We start from the raw sequence: 18,007 nt of genomic DNA, 5'->3' as shown, positions 1-18,007 counted from the left end.
GAAGGATGTATTTTACCCTCAGGTAACGAGTTTAAATTAAACAAAGTTTAGCTCTTAAAGGTTTAATTATAAACTGCCATTCTAGGAATTTACAAGCTCTGCTGGAAAAGCTTACAGAAGCTTGCAAGATGTGCAAGTGAAGTAAGTCAATTGTGTCTCATTTTTCTTAAAGAAAGAAGCAATTAAATGCAAAAGGTTAGCAATAATGAACATTTAAGGTTGTGAAAATAAAAGCACTTAAAAGTTAGGAAATTTCAGAAGTTAATGTTACAGGAGAAAGTAACTCTGTCACTTTGCATATGCACCATGAAGCATTTTCTAATTTCTTGTTAAACTGATACTCTAATATACACTTTTGTTATATTTATGCACATCATAAACTATATAGGATCTGCATTGCGACCAGGTTAACACCTTCTTGACTTTATTGCTTGATTTTTTCCATGGAAAGTGTCTGTACTTACCTGGTGTCCTACTCCCTGGAACCTTCATGTACAACTGGACTGTGTTCATTCCCAGGATTGTATGACCAACATGGCTTAGAAGATTTCCTGCTGACACCACACGTACAAAAGCAGGAAGTTTTGTCAGTTCATGGAGCTGCAACTTCCACCTGCAGTAAAACAGCAAATCAACAACTGTGAATCCCTAAAGTTCATGGGATACTTTGGGAATTATATTAACAGCATTTTACAAAACTGTTAACATATAGGTTACAGGAATAGAAACTGTTACTGCGTGTTTTCATGTTTCTTGAAGAAAACGTCATCCACAATTTAATGTCTCATTCTGGAATTATACCAATTCATATGTCAATTTAATGCTAATGTTTAATTGAAATCCAAGTCTTAATTGTAGAACTGTCCATTCTGGCCTAAGTTTTCAGAAAATTACATTTCAGAATTGTATACCTAGCTTACAGTGATTGCGCATGCAACTGTGGTAACTGCATACACATTAGGTGTGCAATTGAGTGCACATACTTCTGAAAACTTAGGTCTCAGATTCCATAGATCCCTAACTTTAAGTTTGGAAATGTCACAAAAATTCCTGCTATTCTTTAAACTTGAAATTTCAGCACACACATCACATAAAACCTCTATGCATTAAACCGCAAACAATCCCCAATTAAAAAAAAAAAATCCCACCATGAATTTCCACAGGTCAACATCAGTATATGAAAGTGGAATTCCATCCTTATTCTTCCCTCCTGCTCCAATTAACACATGAAGTCTGTTTACTAAGGAGATAAGGATGGCTGTGGTGGTGAAAACAGCAGTTACAAAATCTGTTTCCCAGCTATTACGAGAAGCACTCCCCACTAACAATGAAGAGGCCCTGCAGGAACTTACAAGTTGATCCCACTCCCAGGCTGATCACAGGATCTCAGCAAATTTTAGGGAACTAGCACAAGAGGAATGAGGTCTTAATTTCACCCCTGAACAGAAATGACAACCCAAGTGGAAACAGCTGCACGTGTACCTCAGAATGGAAGGGAGATCCAGGAGAAAACTGGAGAAGCTTAGGCAGCATGCTCTAGGATACTGGAGCCAAAGAGAGCAGTGTGATAGGTTGGTACTTGGAGAGAAAAGTGGGATCAAGGAAAGGTTTTTTTTCCTCCTTCAAGATGAGGAAACAAGATCTTTAGCCATAGAAAGGGCTTAAAAATCTACTTTTCTGCATAGCCATGACAAGTAAAAAGTCAGATTGGTTGCATGAGTGGGACCTTTGTCATTCTGATTACCTGGACTATAATGTTTTGATAAACAAAGTGCAGAAATTCCTAGTTGCAGCACCAATTGGCACTGTTCAAGACTTGCTGCTGCTTCTCCCATATCACCCCAGCAGGTGACTGTCTCAGCAGGAAAGACAACCCCAAGAGTGCTAAGAAATGTCTGAGATCCTGGAGCACACTGGACAGCAGCACAGAACAGAGCTGAGACCAGGTGGACTGGAACAGTGCAACAGAGCACTGGGTAAACCTGATGCCATCAGGGCTCAAGCCAAAGGGAAACCCAATCACTTGGTGAACCAACCTGCAGGAGACCAGGACCATCAGGACTGGACTACAGATGGGGGGGAGAGGGAGAGAGAAGAGGAAGGGAGTACAGTGGCAGCAGATGAAGAGAAGTATCCAGTCACCTGGAGGAGCAACCAAATGGCCAGTGGGGGAATGAAGATGTGGGGACCCAATTAGCAGGAGGCTGGGGCTTTCAGGAGCTGCAAGGGGAGATCTCACCAACAGCAAGACAAAATCATCAATCCTAAACTGGGGGACTGCAGAACAAAGACAGACTGAGACAGTGAGGGGTTCTGACCATCTGGAAAGTGGGGTCATCAGACACAAGTTGCAGACAGAACTTGACCAGCATGTCTACGGTGCAATTAGACACTTATGGCTGGCCTGTGCCAGCTGACTTGGGCTCGTAGGGCTTGGGCTAAGGTGCTTTTTAACTTCGGTGTAGATATTCGGGCTCAGGCTGTAGCCTGAGCTCTGGCACCCTCCCACCTCGCAGGGTCCTAGAGCCGGGGCTCCAGCCCAAGTCCAAATGTCTACACCTACAGTGAAACAGCCCCTTAACCCAAACCCCATGAGCCAGCATCAGCTGGCACAGGCCACCTGTGGGTTTTTAACTGTAGGCTAGCCTTACCCTATGACTCATTCAGCAGAGAACAGAGGCCTTCAGGCTTGAACACTGGGGACCCCAAACCAATGGGAGGCAGGTAGGCAACCAATCAGAGGGAGACCAGAGCTTTTGGGTTCAAGTCAGAGAAGGAACCCAAAGAGTAGACCTGTTACGGAGATATGTAGCCTAGCCAGACACTGGATCAATGGGGAATGTCTAGAGACAGGAGAGCGTTGGTTAGATTTTTGATAACTACTCTATGTTTTTCATAATTTCCCCATTCTACCTCTTAGCCTCATTCATGGGAAATATCTGTCTTTAAATATCAAATTTTCTTATATTATCCAGGTTCCTCTTAACTGCAGGGAGGGATCATGGCCCAGGACACTGGTGTATTTCTGCCTGGCAAGTAGGCACTGCGTACATTTTTCAAGCCTTGTTTGTAGACAGAAGGAAGAGAAAACGGTTAGATATGAGGAAAATTGAGATGAAAGACAACAAAAAGGGATGGGGAGTCAAAAAGTTAGAGGAAGATAGGGAGATCTCCATTTTAACCTCTTTGGGACAGAGATTTATATTATTCTATTTATAAAATGCTACGTATATTTTGTGATATAACAACAACATAGTGGGATGAAGAGCGCTCTTGCTGGTTGTCAATTTTATTTTTGAAATAAAAGTGATCAATAACTTGGGTAGAGAAGTTTACAGTAGGGCAGACTGATTTAAATTGAAGTGATTTAAACCTTGTGTTGCATTTGTAGAGCCCTGAAAATCTGCGGGTATCCGCTTTATATCCACAGATGTGGATATCTGCAGACCATTTTTGCGATTGCAGATTGGATGCAGATACAAATTTTGTACCTGTGCAGGGCTCTATGCATTTCTACTTTTCATCTATTTTCCTAAAGAAAGGTTGATTCTCAGTGGTTGGTATATTTGGTACTTCTTTTTGCTAACCAGGAGGATACATCATATCTATGCATATTTATTTAAGCAGTTATACTGCTTAACATTCACTTACTCAGATTTTTAATTTTATGTTAAATGTCATTCACCATTTTCTATTTATTAGATTAAATTTTACGCATGATATTCCCTAAACTCCATTAGGATGGATACTGGTTAGTTAGTTAAATTAAAATGCACAAAAAAGTATTTTTAAATATTATTAGTTACATGTAAATACTGTAAATGTTCTGGATACACAAAAAAAAGTCAGGTTATCAAAATCATGTTTTGCATTTAAAACTAACTGATTTATTAAACAAAGGAAGTATTATCTGTAGTTAGGAAATTGAACTATTTGTTTCGGGTCACCATGTCCTTCAAGATTTTAAAACTAGCAGATCTCATCCTCTTAGACCTTAGGGTTTTTTGGGCCTCGATTAGAAAAGAAAAAAAAAAAAAAACAAGCTTTCCTTCTTTGTTTAATGACAAGCTTGTTCAAAGTTAACTGAACTAGTTGAATAAACTCAAATTAAGAATATATTTTCTGCATCTACAGAAGTGGCTACTGCAGCACAAAGCTGGTTTAACTTCATCAAACTCTGGTTCCAGGTGCTTGGCCAGTGAATTCAGCCAGTTCAGTTCCTTGACTTTCTTTAAAACTTTGGCAGCAAACACATATTGCTTGAATTTTTTATGTAAATTAATATTATTTTAACAGATTACAGTAAATTTATTCCTTAACATAGGCTGTCAATTTCAAATTTGATTTTAAATAGGTTTCTTTTTTAAAAGAAAAATGTATTCAATTTAAACAAAATTGATTTTTACTGGTTTGTAGAGAAAGTGGGGGGTAGGAAGAGGATTTATGAGAAGATTGCATGAATCAGCACATAAAGAATGTCACACATAGGTACAGAATGGAATAATGGTCAGACTAATTTAAAAATGGAATGAAGGACATAAAATAGTATATTATAGAGAGAGATTTTAATTTAAAATCCCATAAAAAGCAACTTAATTTGGTTTACAACATTCAGGTTTTATAGTATTGGAGAGTTTCTGCCTGAATTTCAGCCTTAGCTCACCTCTAACAGGAAATAAAACCTAACCTGGACAGACCAGCCTTTAGTGCATTTAGAGTCCTCAATCTCTTCCATCAGCCCAACCACTGTTCTACCTTTCCATGCACAGTTCCTTCTCCAATCTTTTTTATATGCATATTTTGTTTTAGCCATTAAATACAATTTCCCATTTCAGTCTAGAGAAACACTCATTAAAGAAGATTAAAATGAAGAACAAGTTAGTATTGGGCAGTTCCTCATTCAAGTCAACAGACAGCTGCAGTGCTATGCACTATTCGCTGCTCATAGATCAAGAGGAAATCCAGAATTGCAAAAGGGCTTCTTTCCTCTTCTATGGAAAGAATGCCCAGTCTCATTTTGTAATGAGGATAAAAAGAAGAAAGAAACTAGTTCTGCAGAATACATTTAGGAATTCAAAAGAAAAAAAAATCAGAAAGAAGTAGTGTAAAAGACCAAGTGAACAGAACAACAGATTGTTAGTGGCAAACTGAGTCAAGAGCAGAAGGTTAAATTAAGATATTACTGAAAGGAAACACCAGGAGAATCAGACAAGTTGTCTGTATCAAATCTGAAGTCACTCTGGACAAGAGTTGGGGACTTAGCTGAGAGACAAAAGAGTCAAGTATTCATTCAGGGAACATTCATAGGGGAGAGCATGACACAAAGACAGTATCATAGACAAACCTTGTGGGATTAAAATAAACCTTACTGAATTAGCTTTAATACCTTTGGGGTCCATGGGTTAACATGTAGTTGTGTATGTACTGTTGTAGAATTGTATGCAACTCCTTCAGAAGGAGGGGGAAGCTAATGTAATTCCTTTGCTTATCAGCCCTTTGAAGCCATGCCCTACAGAGGCTGGCATATACTAGTTCAAACTGGATTCTCCAGGGACCAACAGACAAAAAGATTTTTGGATAAACAGCCTGGTTTTAAACAGACTCAGGGCCTTCTTCCTGATCCAGCAGATGGCCAGGAACCTTGATCCACAGAGAGCTCCAACCCTTACGGAAGGGTTGGAAGGGCTATACCTGCTGAGGCACCATAAGACTCTGTGCTTGTTCTGAACTGAAGCACAAGGAAACCCCTCAAATGGGGTACTGAAGGACTGCTCCTGCCAGAGCCCACATTAGGGTTGGCGTGATTTCTGTTAAGCTTAGTAGCATGTGTGTAGGTTCTTTTATTTTTTAATGTTTTCTCTCTAGTGCTTTTACTTTAAGAATAAAATTGGCTTGCAGAAAAATTGCTGTGTGGCAACTATGAGTCACACTGTTAACCGTCTCTGAAGAGCAAGTAAGCAGGCCTGCTTGGACACAACTGGGAACAACACAGCTGGGAACAACACAGTGTAGGCAGAGGAAACTGTTCAGAGTGGGGATACCCTGGTTAGAAGAGAATGAGATGTGTGTCTCTGTGCAAGAGAAGTGACAGTTAGGGAAGCTGGAAGCCTGAGAGTGGGTGCCTTTGTTCTATCATAGAGAGGGAATACAGGTGCAGTTGCACTGAACTGGGACAGAGAGAACTAGAGGGTCTATACTTAATGGTTACCTGGAGAAAAAGGATATAGGACAATCCAAACTGAACAGCCTTCAAAGAGGAAAAAGAGCAAGAAGAGAAGCCCAACACCATTGCTATAGTCTACACATCCAAGATGCAGGATCTAAATGTGAGGCTACCGAAGGTGAGAACAGCGACAGATGTTAACTGATCAGAAAAAAAGCTACCTTTTAGAGCAGGGGTGACAAACTTTTTGGCCCAAGGGCCACAACAGGGTGGGGAAATTGCATGCAGGGCCACGAATGCACGGCTGGGGCAGGGGGCTGAGAGGTGTGTGTGTGTGTGGGGGGGGGAGGGGCGCTGAGGTGTGGGGGGGGTATGGAGTGTATGAGGGGGTTCAGGGCAGGAGGTTGGGGTGCAGGAGGGGTGCAGCAGAGGGCTCAGGGCACGGGGTTGGGGTGCAGGAGGGCGCTGGGGTGTGGCAGGGGGCTCGGGACAGGGGGTTGGGGTGCGGGGTGCAGGAAGGGTTCAGGGTGCGGGCTCCAGCCCAGCACCGCTTACCTGGAGTGGCTCCGGGGTAGCAGCGGCACACAGTGGGGCCAGAGCAGGCTCCCTGCCTGCCTGCCCTGGGCCACTCTGGGAAGTGGCCGGCACCAAGCCCCTGCAGCCCCTGGGGGAGGGGGGGCAGAGGGCTCCACGCACTGCTCTTGCCTGTGGGTACCTCCCCAGTTCCTGGCCAATGGGAGCTTCAGGGGAGGTTCCCCAGGCAAAGGCAGCGCACTGAGCCCTCTGCCCCCCCCCCCCCCCCCAGGGCCGCAGGGACATGGCACCCACTGCTTCTGGGAGCAGCGCGGGGCCCGTGGCGCCATGGGGGTTGCAATCCCGTGGGCCAGATCCAAAGCCCTGAGGGGCCAAACCCAGCCCCCAGGCCGTCGTTTGCCCACTCCTGTTTTAGAGTATAAAAAGATAGAGGCATGGGAAGAGGCAAGCCTTGGATCAGGATTTCTTGGAGAGAAGCAGTTCCAGTGGGAGTAGGACGGAGGAATGAAGAAAAGGTGGTGTACAGGAGATTGGAATAGGGATGCAAGAGTAGAGCCCAATGGGTGAACATTAAGCTTATGAGAGAAAATGGGAGGATATGATGAAGAGCATGAAGGGTGGATACATCACACACAAACCTATGTTTAAAAAACATTCAGGTTGCAAAATCAAGCTCTCAGAAGTTAGGAAATGTTGAACGACTCAGAGTCCTGTGGAAATAACAGTATGTGATCATGATATACTGTCTTTGTACATACGCACAGAGGGACCATGTTTGCTAACTTATGAGTTCATGACCCTTGCAATCTAAATAATGTTCTTTTAATATGTTTTGTGCATGTAGTTTTCTAGGTTTATAAAAAAGCATATACAAAAAACAAACAAATATGGCACTGTACATATATCATATGGCACTGTACTGACACTCATGTGGTTAATCAGTATGGTTGGAACTTTTAGATCCACTATACAGACCTCTGCACTTGGACTAATGGAGTAACTGATGGGCAACAGTACGTTATCCTCTGTTGGGGGATGAGATACTTTGCCAATGGGTTTCACAGATATTTGCTGGCAGCAGAGGAATGGTGAGACTCAGGGATCTCGGGTTCTATTCCGAGCTCTGGAGAGGAGTATGCTTTGGTGCACGCAGAATCTTTTGCCCGTTTCCCCAAAGTTTGACTCCTCCTATCCTGTTCACTCCATCCTGCACTGTCTCAGTCTAGCCTCTTCTATACCTCTGGTTCCTTGTCCCTGTCCAAGGGCAGGGACTAAAAAAAACTATGGGGCTAAGTTGACCTAAGTTATACAGGTCCAGCTACGTGAATAACGTAGCTGGAGTCAACATATGTTAGGGCGACTTATTTCAGTGTCTACATCGTGCTGGGTCGATGGCAGAAACTCTCCCATTGACTTACCTTATGCTTCTCGTTCTAGTGGAGTACCGGAGTCAACGGGAGAGCGATCGGTGGTCGATTTAGCGGGTCTTCACTAGACCCGCTAAATCGACCCCCAGTAGATCGATCACTGCATGTCGATCCCCCGGTAAATGGAGACAAGCCCCCAGTCTCCAATCCTCAAGAATTCTCATTTCAGTCCCAGTCCCCTTTCCCAGCGAATACTAGTCTCTCTCTCTAGGCTCACTAGCTGAGTACCAATCAGCATTATACTAAAAGACAATGGAAGCAAATTACATTATTTTCTCTTGAAATGTGTGCATAGTCTCTTAAAATACAAGCCTCCCATCAGAACTCTTTGCTAAGAAAGGAGAGTTAGGAGAGAAGATGAAGTCTTTTGGAAGTGCATTTTTAAAGTCTTAATGCATACTGTGTGAAATCCTTGGAAACAAACAAGATGAAAGAACAACAGACTGGTGTTTACTTTTATACACAGAATGACACAGACTTGGAGATATGTAAAGGGATGTTTTGTATGGGAAGGGTGTGTGCTGGTGCTATACACGCGGTTTGTCTTCTGAATTTTATTTTACTCTCAATTATGCTACTGAGAAGCCTCAAGGCCTTATGATAAAATCCTAACTTTCCTTCAAGCTCTCTCTATGAACAACATGCAGCTCAACCTTTAAAAACACTTTCAGTCTCACATCATGAATTTGTTTGTTTGTTGAAGAACTTTTGCAACTGGCATCTACTTGCCTCAAAACACCAAGAATTTAACTGTATAAGTTAATTATACAGTTTAGGGGTTGGGAATGAATAAATAGTTAGTTCAGGGGTTGGGAATTCTAACACTTTGCAAAGATATGCGTTTCCAGTATGGCAATGTGGTGTTGCTGCTGTGTTATCAGAAAAACATGCATTTCTTTTAAACTGCCGAAACAACTGTTATGTAGCCAATGATAAGATAAGCAACTCTAAGATTAACTGGGAGCCAAATCCAAATACGTATCAGACAATGATAGGGATATAGTATGTATAGTTTTATTAAACAGCAACAACAAAAAGTAAAATGAGCTACAGGAACCTAGATGTGAGGAAATAAAATAGGAAACTCTCTAGATAAATAATAAAGGTGGGCACGTTGGCTCAACTTTGTTTATAACTATAAAAAATGACAAATTACAGGGAGACTCACTTTTTGTCGTCTGACAGATCAATGTTGGTCCCAAATTTGATTGTTTTGAAAGGTCCTCTTCTTCTCCTACCAGAGCTGTAAAAATTATGAAAACATATGAAGTATATCCTTTGGAAGAGAAACTATAGAAGTATACTATTTATACCTAACTCACTTATCAGAAGATGTGGATTCATTATCTGAGTGGTCCTTGTGGTGACTCTTTTTCTCATTTTCCTCCTGCAAAACAAAAATGTGGCATTTCCTATCACTTTATCATATAGTATTAATAGATTTCATCTCAAACCAAATAAAATATGAAAACCTTTGCATCTATAATTTTTATATGGACAATTTTTAGAGATGGTCCAGAGGTTGCTTTGAAGATTAGCGGGAAACTGGGGATAAGAATGAGATAGGAATAGTGTTTTTGTTGACTTCCATAAAAGAGGAAAAGGAACATTGTGTTATGAACGTCATTTTAACATGTACATTTTACATTTCTTTGCTACTAATAACTTGTTAAGAGAGAGAAAAAAATCTAATTTGAAAATACTGCAGTCATCTATGCAATTTTTTTCATGCAAAAGTTAATGACAATAGAGGCTTTCCAGCTGACCTCTTGTAACATGCCAGTTCATATGCATTATCAAACATTAGCTGCTCTGGAAGCCTATATGCATTCTTTTCCTTCTATTTCTTAAAGTTTTGATACAGCTACACTATGACAAACTTAAGAGTTGAGAACGTTAACATATTAGCTCTATATTTTAAAATTTATTGAAAGCAAATTATGCACACACTTTTACATTCACTCCCCTTCTTCCCTACTGACAGAAATATTAGTTTGGCCCAGCACCCCATCTCAAATACTTTGCATATTTCTAGATTCTTCCTCTGACAATAACCAGGGCTCCAGCCACACACCTCCCCAACCCCACTCTCTGGGTAAGATTCTGCCCCATCCTCTGACCCCTTTCTAGCTTACCTTATGGCCCTGAGAACCAGTGGGGCTTAAGGCTTCTGGCAGCCCCCACCTTCCAACAGCGTTGGAATGATCTGGAAGAATACAATCCTCGCTCACTTCCCCAAACAGCAGCCGGAAATCTTCAGTGGATATCCCATTTCCCCAATCACCATTGCAGATCTAGAAAAATCCCATTTGTGTCCCTGATCAGCCCAATCCAGGTGCCATCAAAATCCCGCAATGTACCCCCTCCAGAATGTCCTTGATTCCTTCGCCTGCTTCTCTCTCAGCCCATGATTAGTCCTCTCCACTTTCTTGTAACTACAAATCCAGACTTGGATCTCCTACCACATACTACTGCTTCTAATTCATCAGTGCTAGAACTAGGGATGCTATCGTACCCCCAGGTTTGAAGTGGTTTCCATCATATACAGCATTTACAGTTTAGTTCAATAGCTCTCAGCACTCCCACTATACAAACTGTTCCAACACCCTGGTCTAATCTGCTCACAAAGTTCTTGTTTCTCCTGTCTGCGGTGCAAGTTCTAACTTAAAAGTTCTCCTGTCCTTGTCACCTCACCCAGCCCACCACCACTTCCCTTGTGATTAAAGTGAAAATACCAGCCCTCGGCCCTCTGTTACTGCTGCTTCCCAACCTCTTCTAAGTTAGAGCTGATCAGAAATACCTTGCACTCTTTGCTCTATTTAGCTTAGTATTTTCATGTATCTAGGATCACATCTGTGTGGAGCTTTCAGGAGTTCCCAAGTTAATTCCAAGGATGTACTCACCACTAGAATTTGGGGCCACAAAAACTAGAAAACTTTTTTTTTTTTAAATATTAGATAATGTTAGCAAAAAATGTATTTAAAAAAAATGAACACTTCACTTTATGTATTGAAACGATGTTTTTATAAAAAGAAAATATTAATTTTAGAACCAGAGGCATTCCCAAATATAGGGGCAATTACATAATAGTAAACACAGAATGCCATTACATAATATCAGACATGGAAAGCATTAACAGACATATTTCTGAAACTATAACATTATTTCTACTGTATCAAAAACTTGAGTTGAAGGAAAACAGTGCGTGTGGGCTTCTAAAAAGCAGCACATAAACATTATATCACCATACTCTGAATAAAGAAATTTTATTTCAAAGTACTTTTCAGTTGGAAATTGAGAAATAGTCTGTAAAAATACTATTTGTAAAGTTTTTTTTAAAGTTTTAAATGCATTTTTAAAGTTCTCAACAACTTTTAAATCTGAGTTTACATACTACTATATATCAGTTTAAGTTAGTTTTAAATGTATGTAAAAGTTATAACTAATTACACTGAAGAAACTAAAGGTGTTTGTGCGGAACACCTTATAGTCTATTTGCCCATCCATTCACAGGGAATTTATGTGCTTAGCTGTGCCTTTAGCATTAATGGGAATCCCCTTCTTCCCAATATCAACTGATGGAAAAGACTCCTTAAAACATGATCATATGATTTTTTTTTTTTTGGAAGTTGTTACTGAGGACAAGTTGGTTGCAGAATTACTATGTTCTTTATAAAACAGTTAAGATGTACTTACCCTTAATGACTCCTGGAATGAGGAGGCCTGGTACTGTGCATATTTAGCTATTGTAGTATGAGATCTACTGCTTTCGCAACGCCAGATTTTCTTTGTTCCAGTGGGGTCCCAGTTTTCATCTGCTGGTTGAAGTAATTGTGTCCTCACTTCTACTATGTGTTCATTATTTGCTTCTACTAATGTTTTAGTAGAGAAGAGTCCTAGATCTAAAGAACATTAATACAGTTCATAAATAATAGTGCAGTATAATGAAAAGGTTAAAATGTACATTGGGAAGGTAGAGATTAATATATTTAAAAGAAACTAAAGGTATATACCGAAGCACAACATTTGATATTTTACCTGAAAAGGAAATGTGTAATTTCTCAGCTTTAATAAACAAAACTCAGTTTATTTAGGTTTCACATTAAATATTTTCATGTAGTAAAAAGCCTTCCCCACACAGGATTGTAAAAGCCCAAAAGAGACTACACTGCCTAAAAATGTCCTTCTCAGAAAAGGACATATGTATTATTAGATTAAGTAAATATTTAGTAGCAGATATGACTAAATCTACTATTTCTGAAAACATGTATTTTGGACAAATCCTGGGCTGTACAAAAATACTTCTATTAAATAATAAGCATACTGAAGAAGTACAAAAATTTTAATCCATAGATCTCAAAATGCTTTACCAATACAGGTGAATTATCCTCCTCCATTTTACAGATGGGAAAACTAAGGCAGAAAACAATGTGGGCAAAGAGTTTCAAAGATAGAAGCCTCATGTTAGGTTTTGAAACAGATGGTTAGGCACCTGCTTGACTAAAGTCAATGGGAGCTGCTGGATGCTAAGTTCTTTTAAAGTACCACAGAAATACTGCTTAGTTTGCAGACTACATATTACCCTAATTCCTTGTTATGCAAACATGAATATATTAAGGAAATAAAACTGACTGTTGTGAACACTTCAAAGATTTCCCCAAACTTCCCTACATACATATACATTCCTTTAGAAAGAAAAGTCTACCCTGTGCTTTGCTTTTTGTATAAAACAAACTTACCTAATTTAAGAGCTCCAGCAAGGCCACGTATTACAGTAACAGGATTGTTTGGATTTGTACAAAATTGATGTAAAGGTGGAAAGAAAGCATCACGTTTATTTTCCAACTGTGAATTACAAAGGATTATTAGGTCTCGGGGGAAGTCAGACTTTTCATTAGTAAAATAACAAATAATAGAACAGGAGGAGGTGAGAAATGCTATCCATTTTCATGCACTCCAGTGAATTAGCAGTTATATCAGACAATATTTTCTCATTAAATACTGATTTCACTCCTTTTGAAATTAAACTACTTATTATAATTTACTCCCTTGTAGAAATTCTGTCCAGACTGCTTTGGTGCAAGGTTTTTCTAAGCTCAGTTTTGCTGCAGTTTATTTCTGTATTTGACAACAGATCCAAAAATCTAGTAACATGTATTCTCTACAGCATCCCTTCAGTATTTTTACCTGAGCAGAGCTCCTAACTTAATCTCTTGTTCCTCCCCAAAGAACATATATATTACAGAAATTAGTTATTTTAATAACTAAGAGTCACAGAATTATTTTTGTCCTCTGCTGTACAATCTCCAAATCTATCCAATTCTTTTTTAGAATAAGACAATACTGTTTGTTAGACTATTTTCAAAAGTTATAAGATAATCCTTTAGATAATGTTAAAAGGAAACTGCCTAACTAAAACAGAAATGTCATTTACATTGTCTCTACCATTAAGTAGAAGAATTGATTTTAGTCAGTTTAAAAAAATGCTTAATTACTACATTGTTAGTTACATCTAATTTTGCTCTTGTTGCCAATCTTTCAACATTTTGCCTCTAGGGGTCAGTATAGGTCATGTCTCCAGAGCAAATGTTAATTTCACTGTGTGGATAGAAACTATGGAGATGCTGTATGAGTCTAAGTTACTCCTCCATGACCAAGGAATTTACACAAAATTTGGGACATTGCTCAATTCTGATGTCAGAATATACTGCCATACCAGAAAGTAGGCATGAGTAAGGGAAATCTCTCATGAAAGCTTTTTACACCTCAGGTTCTTCCTTATATTAACCTTTTGCTATAATATTGTTATTGCAACTTTAATTGATTTTCTTTGCTGTATTTTGATATGGACAGGAGAGTTCCATTTAGTTATCTGCTCATGGAAATGCATCTTAAAATATTTTATAAATCCATTTGAATTATTACTGAGAGTTGTGTCTCATAAATTGTCTGATTTTTTAAAACAGTACTTGAAGTACTAAAAACGTAAAAAGCATTTTTAATGTGTTTTCGTTTCAATTTAGCAATCACACTGGAATTCTCAGTTTGAATCACTTGCAATGTTTTTCTTTTTAAATATATCACAAGATTCTCTTTGGGGTCAAAATTCTGCCTTTTCACATGTTGCACCCCTGTATAAAATTTAGCTCTGAATAAGATACTTTGTTTCAATACACATCTAAATTAAAAAGCTAAGTATATAGTTACAAAAGCCCTAACCTTTTATTCCTACCAGTCGGTTGATACTTACATAAATACTAGGTGTAGGTGGATTCAACTTGTCCTTTGGCAAGGGAGGGTATGGTGGAGGCGGTGGTCGTGGAGGTGGACATTTATCCAATAAAATGCTACTGTTAGATAAGCCATTTTTACCCAGATTCCTAAAACGGAAAGAGAGCTGTCTGTGTGAACATTTGATTAAAAAAATTACAAGTATATTTACTGAATATGTGCTAGTTACACATTATGCACAACAGAAAATATTAATGATGTACAAGGGTAAACCATAATTATGGGCTAAGTGGAACCTCCAGGACATATCTTAATCAAGGATTCTCATTTAGTAAGATGACACTATTTTAAATTATTCCCATTATTCCCCTCTCCCCACATTTACAAAAACACCACCATTAGTTAAAAATATAACTAATCTCAAAAGAAAAGTTATAATTTAGATTATTTTCTAACACAGCAAATAGTTTTTAACTTGAAGTACAGTAGAACCTTATTAATTGGCACTGACTACCAGGTGATCCATTCATAGCAGTGAGGAACAAAAAATACTTTTCAGATCAAGTCTATCTGGTAGTAGAGGACATAGCATTATTAAATTGGTAATACACAGAAACTCTCACAGAATTTCATACAAAAGGCTGTTACGTCACAAACTGCAAATTTGCAATCACCGAGTAAGAACACATATTAAAAAACTACCATGCAGTAATGTACTTTATTCATTTATTTTGACAAGTTTAATTTAATACTTGTACTTCACTGTCTACTAGCATATACATATGGTAGAATAATTTGTTAAAGTCACTCTGCAGCACTCAACTTCTAAATCTTTCTTGTGAAGCACAGTAAGACTAAATTATTATGCTTGAAGATTAGTGAAGTGAGAATTAACGAAGATATACTGCATTTTTTTTGGTCTAGGAGTGGGACTATACAGTTACTCTTAAGTACAAAATTAATAATCTTTTCCCTCCCAAACAAATGACATTTTATATGCATATAAAAATATGGGGCTTATGTGGCACAGTATCATCTTAAATCCTTTAGTCTTATCTAACCTACAAGGATAAATGTACAAAACATGATTTATTTTAAAAGAAGAGTGTGATGCCAAGAGGACTTCGGATATTGAAATAGTCTCGATATCTAATAGACATGGCCCTATTTCAGACTAAAAATAGTCACAAAATCTTTCCCAACAAATGATCAATACAAATAACCCTTTATCTCACACACTATCATTCAAAACAAGAGTACAGATAAGAACTCTGAGAAAGTGCATCATCAAAATTCATCATCTTGTATTCTAACTCTGATGTATGAAAAGTTACACATGTAGCTCAGCATAAGCGGTAAGGATATGTGATGAAATGTTAGTGAATACCAGTCATTGTACTGCATGTATTTTACTTGCTAAACTAATCTGATACTAGATCAGTTTCTGATGTAGTAAATTCAGAAATTAATTGGAATGACTGCACAACAGTGGAATCAAACACAAGCAAAATGACCCTGCGCTGATTCAATGCAGTGTTTGAAATTTTCTACTCTTAAGGAGAAGAAACTCAAAATTATTACTCCCACAGCTACTATAATTTTGCTTCCCATAGCACATATAGTTCTGCAGTTGGTATTATTGCATATTATTATTTGTGATGTGATATATCACCTAGGAGCTCAGTCAGGAACCAGGACCCCACTGCGCTAAGTGCCATATAAACACGGAAGAAAAAGACAGTCCCTGCCTCAAAGAGCTTACATACGGTACAAATTTTAATGCCTTAATGTATCATGTTCACTTTGCCTATTATAGTTGCTGCACAAGGCCCTGACTTGGCACAGCACTTACGCATGTGCTTAAATCCATCAGAAAAGCACGTGCTTAAATGTGTTGCTCAATCAGGGCTTAAAATATCAAACAATGTTGCAGTTGTACTTCACTGTTGCATAGTGAAATATACCCACCAAGTTACACTTATAGCTGGGTGGTAGTTGAACTGGACATCTGTCACTCAAGAGGTGACTAGGGTGGGAAGGGGTTATGCAGCCAAAAGGTGGGTTGGACTATTGTTAGTGTAGGGTGACCAGATGTCCCGATTTTATAGGGACCGTCCGATTTTTGGGTCTTTTTCTTATATAGGCTCCTATTGCCCCCCATCCCCTGTCCCAATTGATCATATTTGCTGTCTGGTCACCCTATGTTAGTGGGATGTCCACACACATCCATTTACTATCTTTTGATCACAAATTGACAGGTGCCTGCTTTAGGATTGCAATCCCAAGCATATAATGTGCCCTTCAGAGCTGGTGACATGCTAAACTGGACACTTTCTTGGTACCAAACACATGATCTATTTCAGAGGTTCTCAAATGTCACTGCACTGCGACCCCCTTCTGACAACAAAAATTATTATACGACCCCAGGAGGGGGCCAAAGCTGAAACTTGAGCCCTGCTGCCCCGGATGGGCGGCCAAAGCCAAAGCCCAAGGGCTTCAGCCCTGGGTAGGTGAACGTAGCCTGCGCCCTGCCACCCAAGGCTGAAGCCACTCTTGGGCTCTGGTCCCGGGCCCCAGCAAGTCTAATGCCAGTCCTGGCAACCCCATTAAAACAGCATCCTGACTCACTTCGGGGTCCTGACGCACTGAGAACCGCTGATCTATCTGTAAGCAAGATAGATCTTGAATGGTCAAGATTAAAATTGAGCAGTCTTAAAAAACCCACAGGTGTACATTGTATTTCACTGTGCAATGCCCCAACACACTCATATGCAAACTGAAGAGACATTAAAAGTTCAGTATAAATGAAGGACCATTTTGTTATTTCTAATCACCTGTCTTCAAACACCTGAAATAAATTTGGTCTTTGTTGTACGTTAAGTCAATGGCAAGTTTTGATAAATTATTTTAATTATACGAACACTTCGTACCATGTGATTTTTTCCCTAAGTTATGAAAATACCTTCTTCACATCTGGACATTAAAAATAGATGAATAGATTTTCTTCAAACCTTACAAAATAGAAAATCACTCATTTGTTTGAGCAGAGAACAAACATTAGAAATTTCTATGGGAACAAAGAAATCAGGGAATGAACAAACAGTTCATCATGTTTAGCATTCTGTGTCTAACAGTAGTCCATGCCATATGCTTCAGAGGAAAGTGCAGTAAACCTCACAACTACTCAACAACCTGTTTATAAGGAATTTTCTTCCTAACCCCACAGACATTTCCTGAGACATTATATCCCTTAATAAAAAATCCCCTATAATTGTGGATGGTGCCATTATGCAAATACATTTCTAATCCTTTTAAAAATCCTAATAAGCTCTCGACCTCAACAACATAAGGTGGCTGAGAGTTTCACAGGTTTCTTATACATTGTGTAAAAGTAGCATTTCATTTTTTAAATCAGTGTTAAATGCATCTTTCAATCTCACTAGGTATCACCTTGTTCTTGTGTTACCCGAGTTATTATTTCACATACCTATATCATGTTGCCACTTATTCCGCTGTCCAAATTTAACAGTTCTCTTTTCAATCTCTCCTCAGATGAAACTTTTCATGCCTCTTTTTTTTTTGCCCATCTCTGGACTCCTACCTTTGCTATACTTCTTTGAGAGCCAAAATGAACCTTTAGCCTAGGTGAGGG

At 39.1% G+C, this 18,007-nt stretch overlaps 1 protein-coding gene across 4 annotated transcripts in view; it reads right to left on the bottom strand.

Moving 5' to 3' along the window:
• The window catches only part of KDM6A (lysine demethylase 6A), a 267,920-nt gene that overhangs the window by 18,104 nt on the left and 231,809 nt on the right, over positions 1-18,007 (bottom strand). For 2 of the 4 annotated variants that reach the window (XM_074969231.1, XM_074969232.1), the window contains 7 exons: positions 14,375-14,504; positions 12,864-12,969; positions 11,821-12,026; positions 10,260-10,418; positions 9,447-9,511; positions 9,293-9,367; positions 465-613 (listed from right to left, as the gene is read on the bottom strand). In XM_074969231.1, coding sequence (XP_074825332.1) covers positions 465-613; positions 9,293-9,367; positions 9,447-9,511; positions 10,260-10,418; positions 11,821-12,026; positions 12,864-12,969; positions 14,375-14,504 — 890 coding nt within the window. The remainder of the gene's footprint in view (positions 1-464; positions 614-9,292; positions 9,368-9,446; positions 9,512-10,259; positions 10,419-11,820; positions 12,027-12,863; positions 12,970-14,374; positions 14,505-18,007) is intronic. The other 2 variants (XM_074969233.1, XM_074969243.1) reach the window with 1 other exon arrangement.

This window comes from Natator depressus, chromosome 1 (assembly GCF_965152275.1).
Source record: "Natator depressus isolate rNatDep1 chromosome 1, rNatDep2.hap1, whole genome shotgun sequence".
In the NCBI taxonomy this organism is placed as follows: Eukaryota; Metazoa; Chordata; order Testudines; family Cheloniidae; genus Natator; species Natator depressus.
Note: the sequence above shows the minus strand (reverse complement) of the source record. Positions and strands in the feature narration are given on the sequence as shown.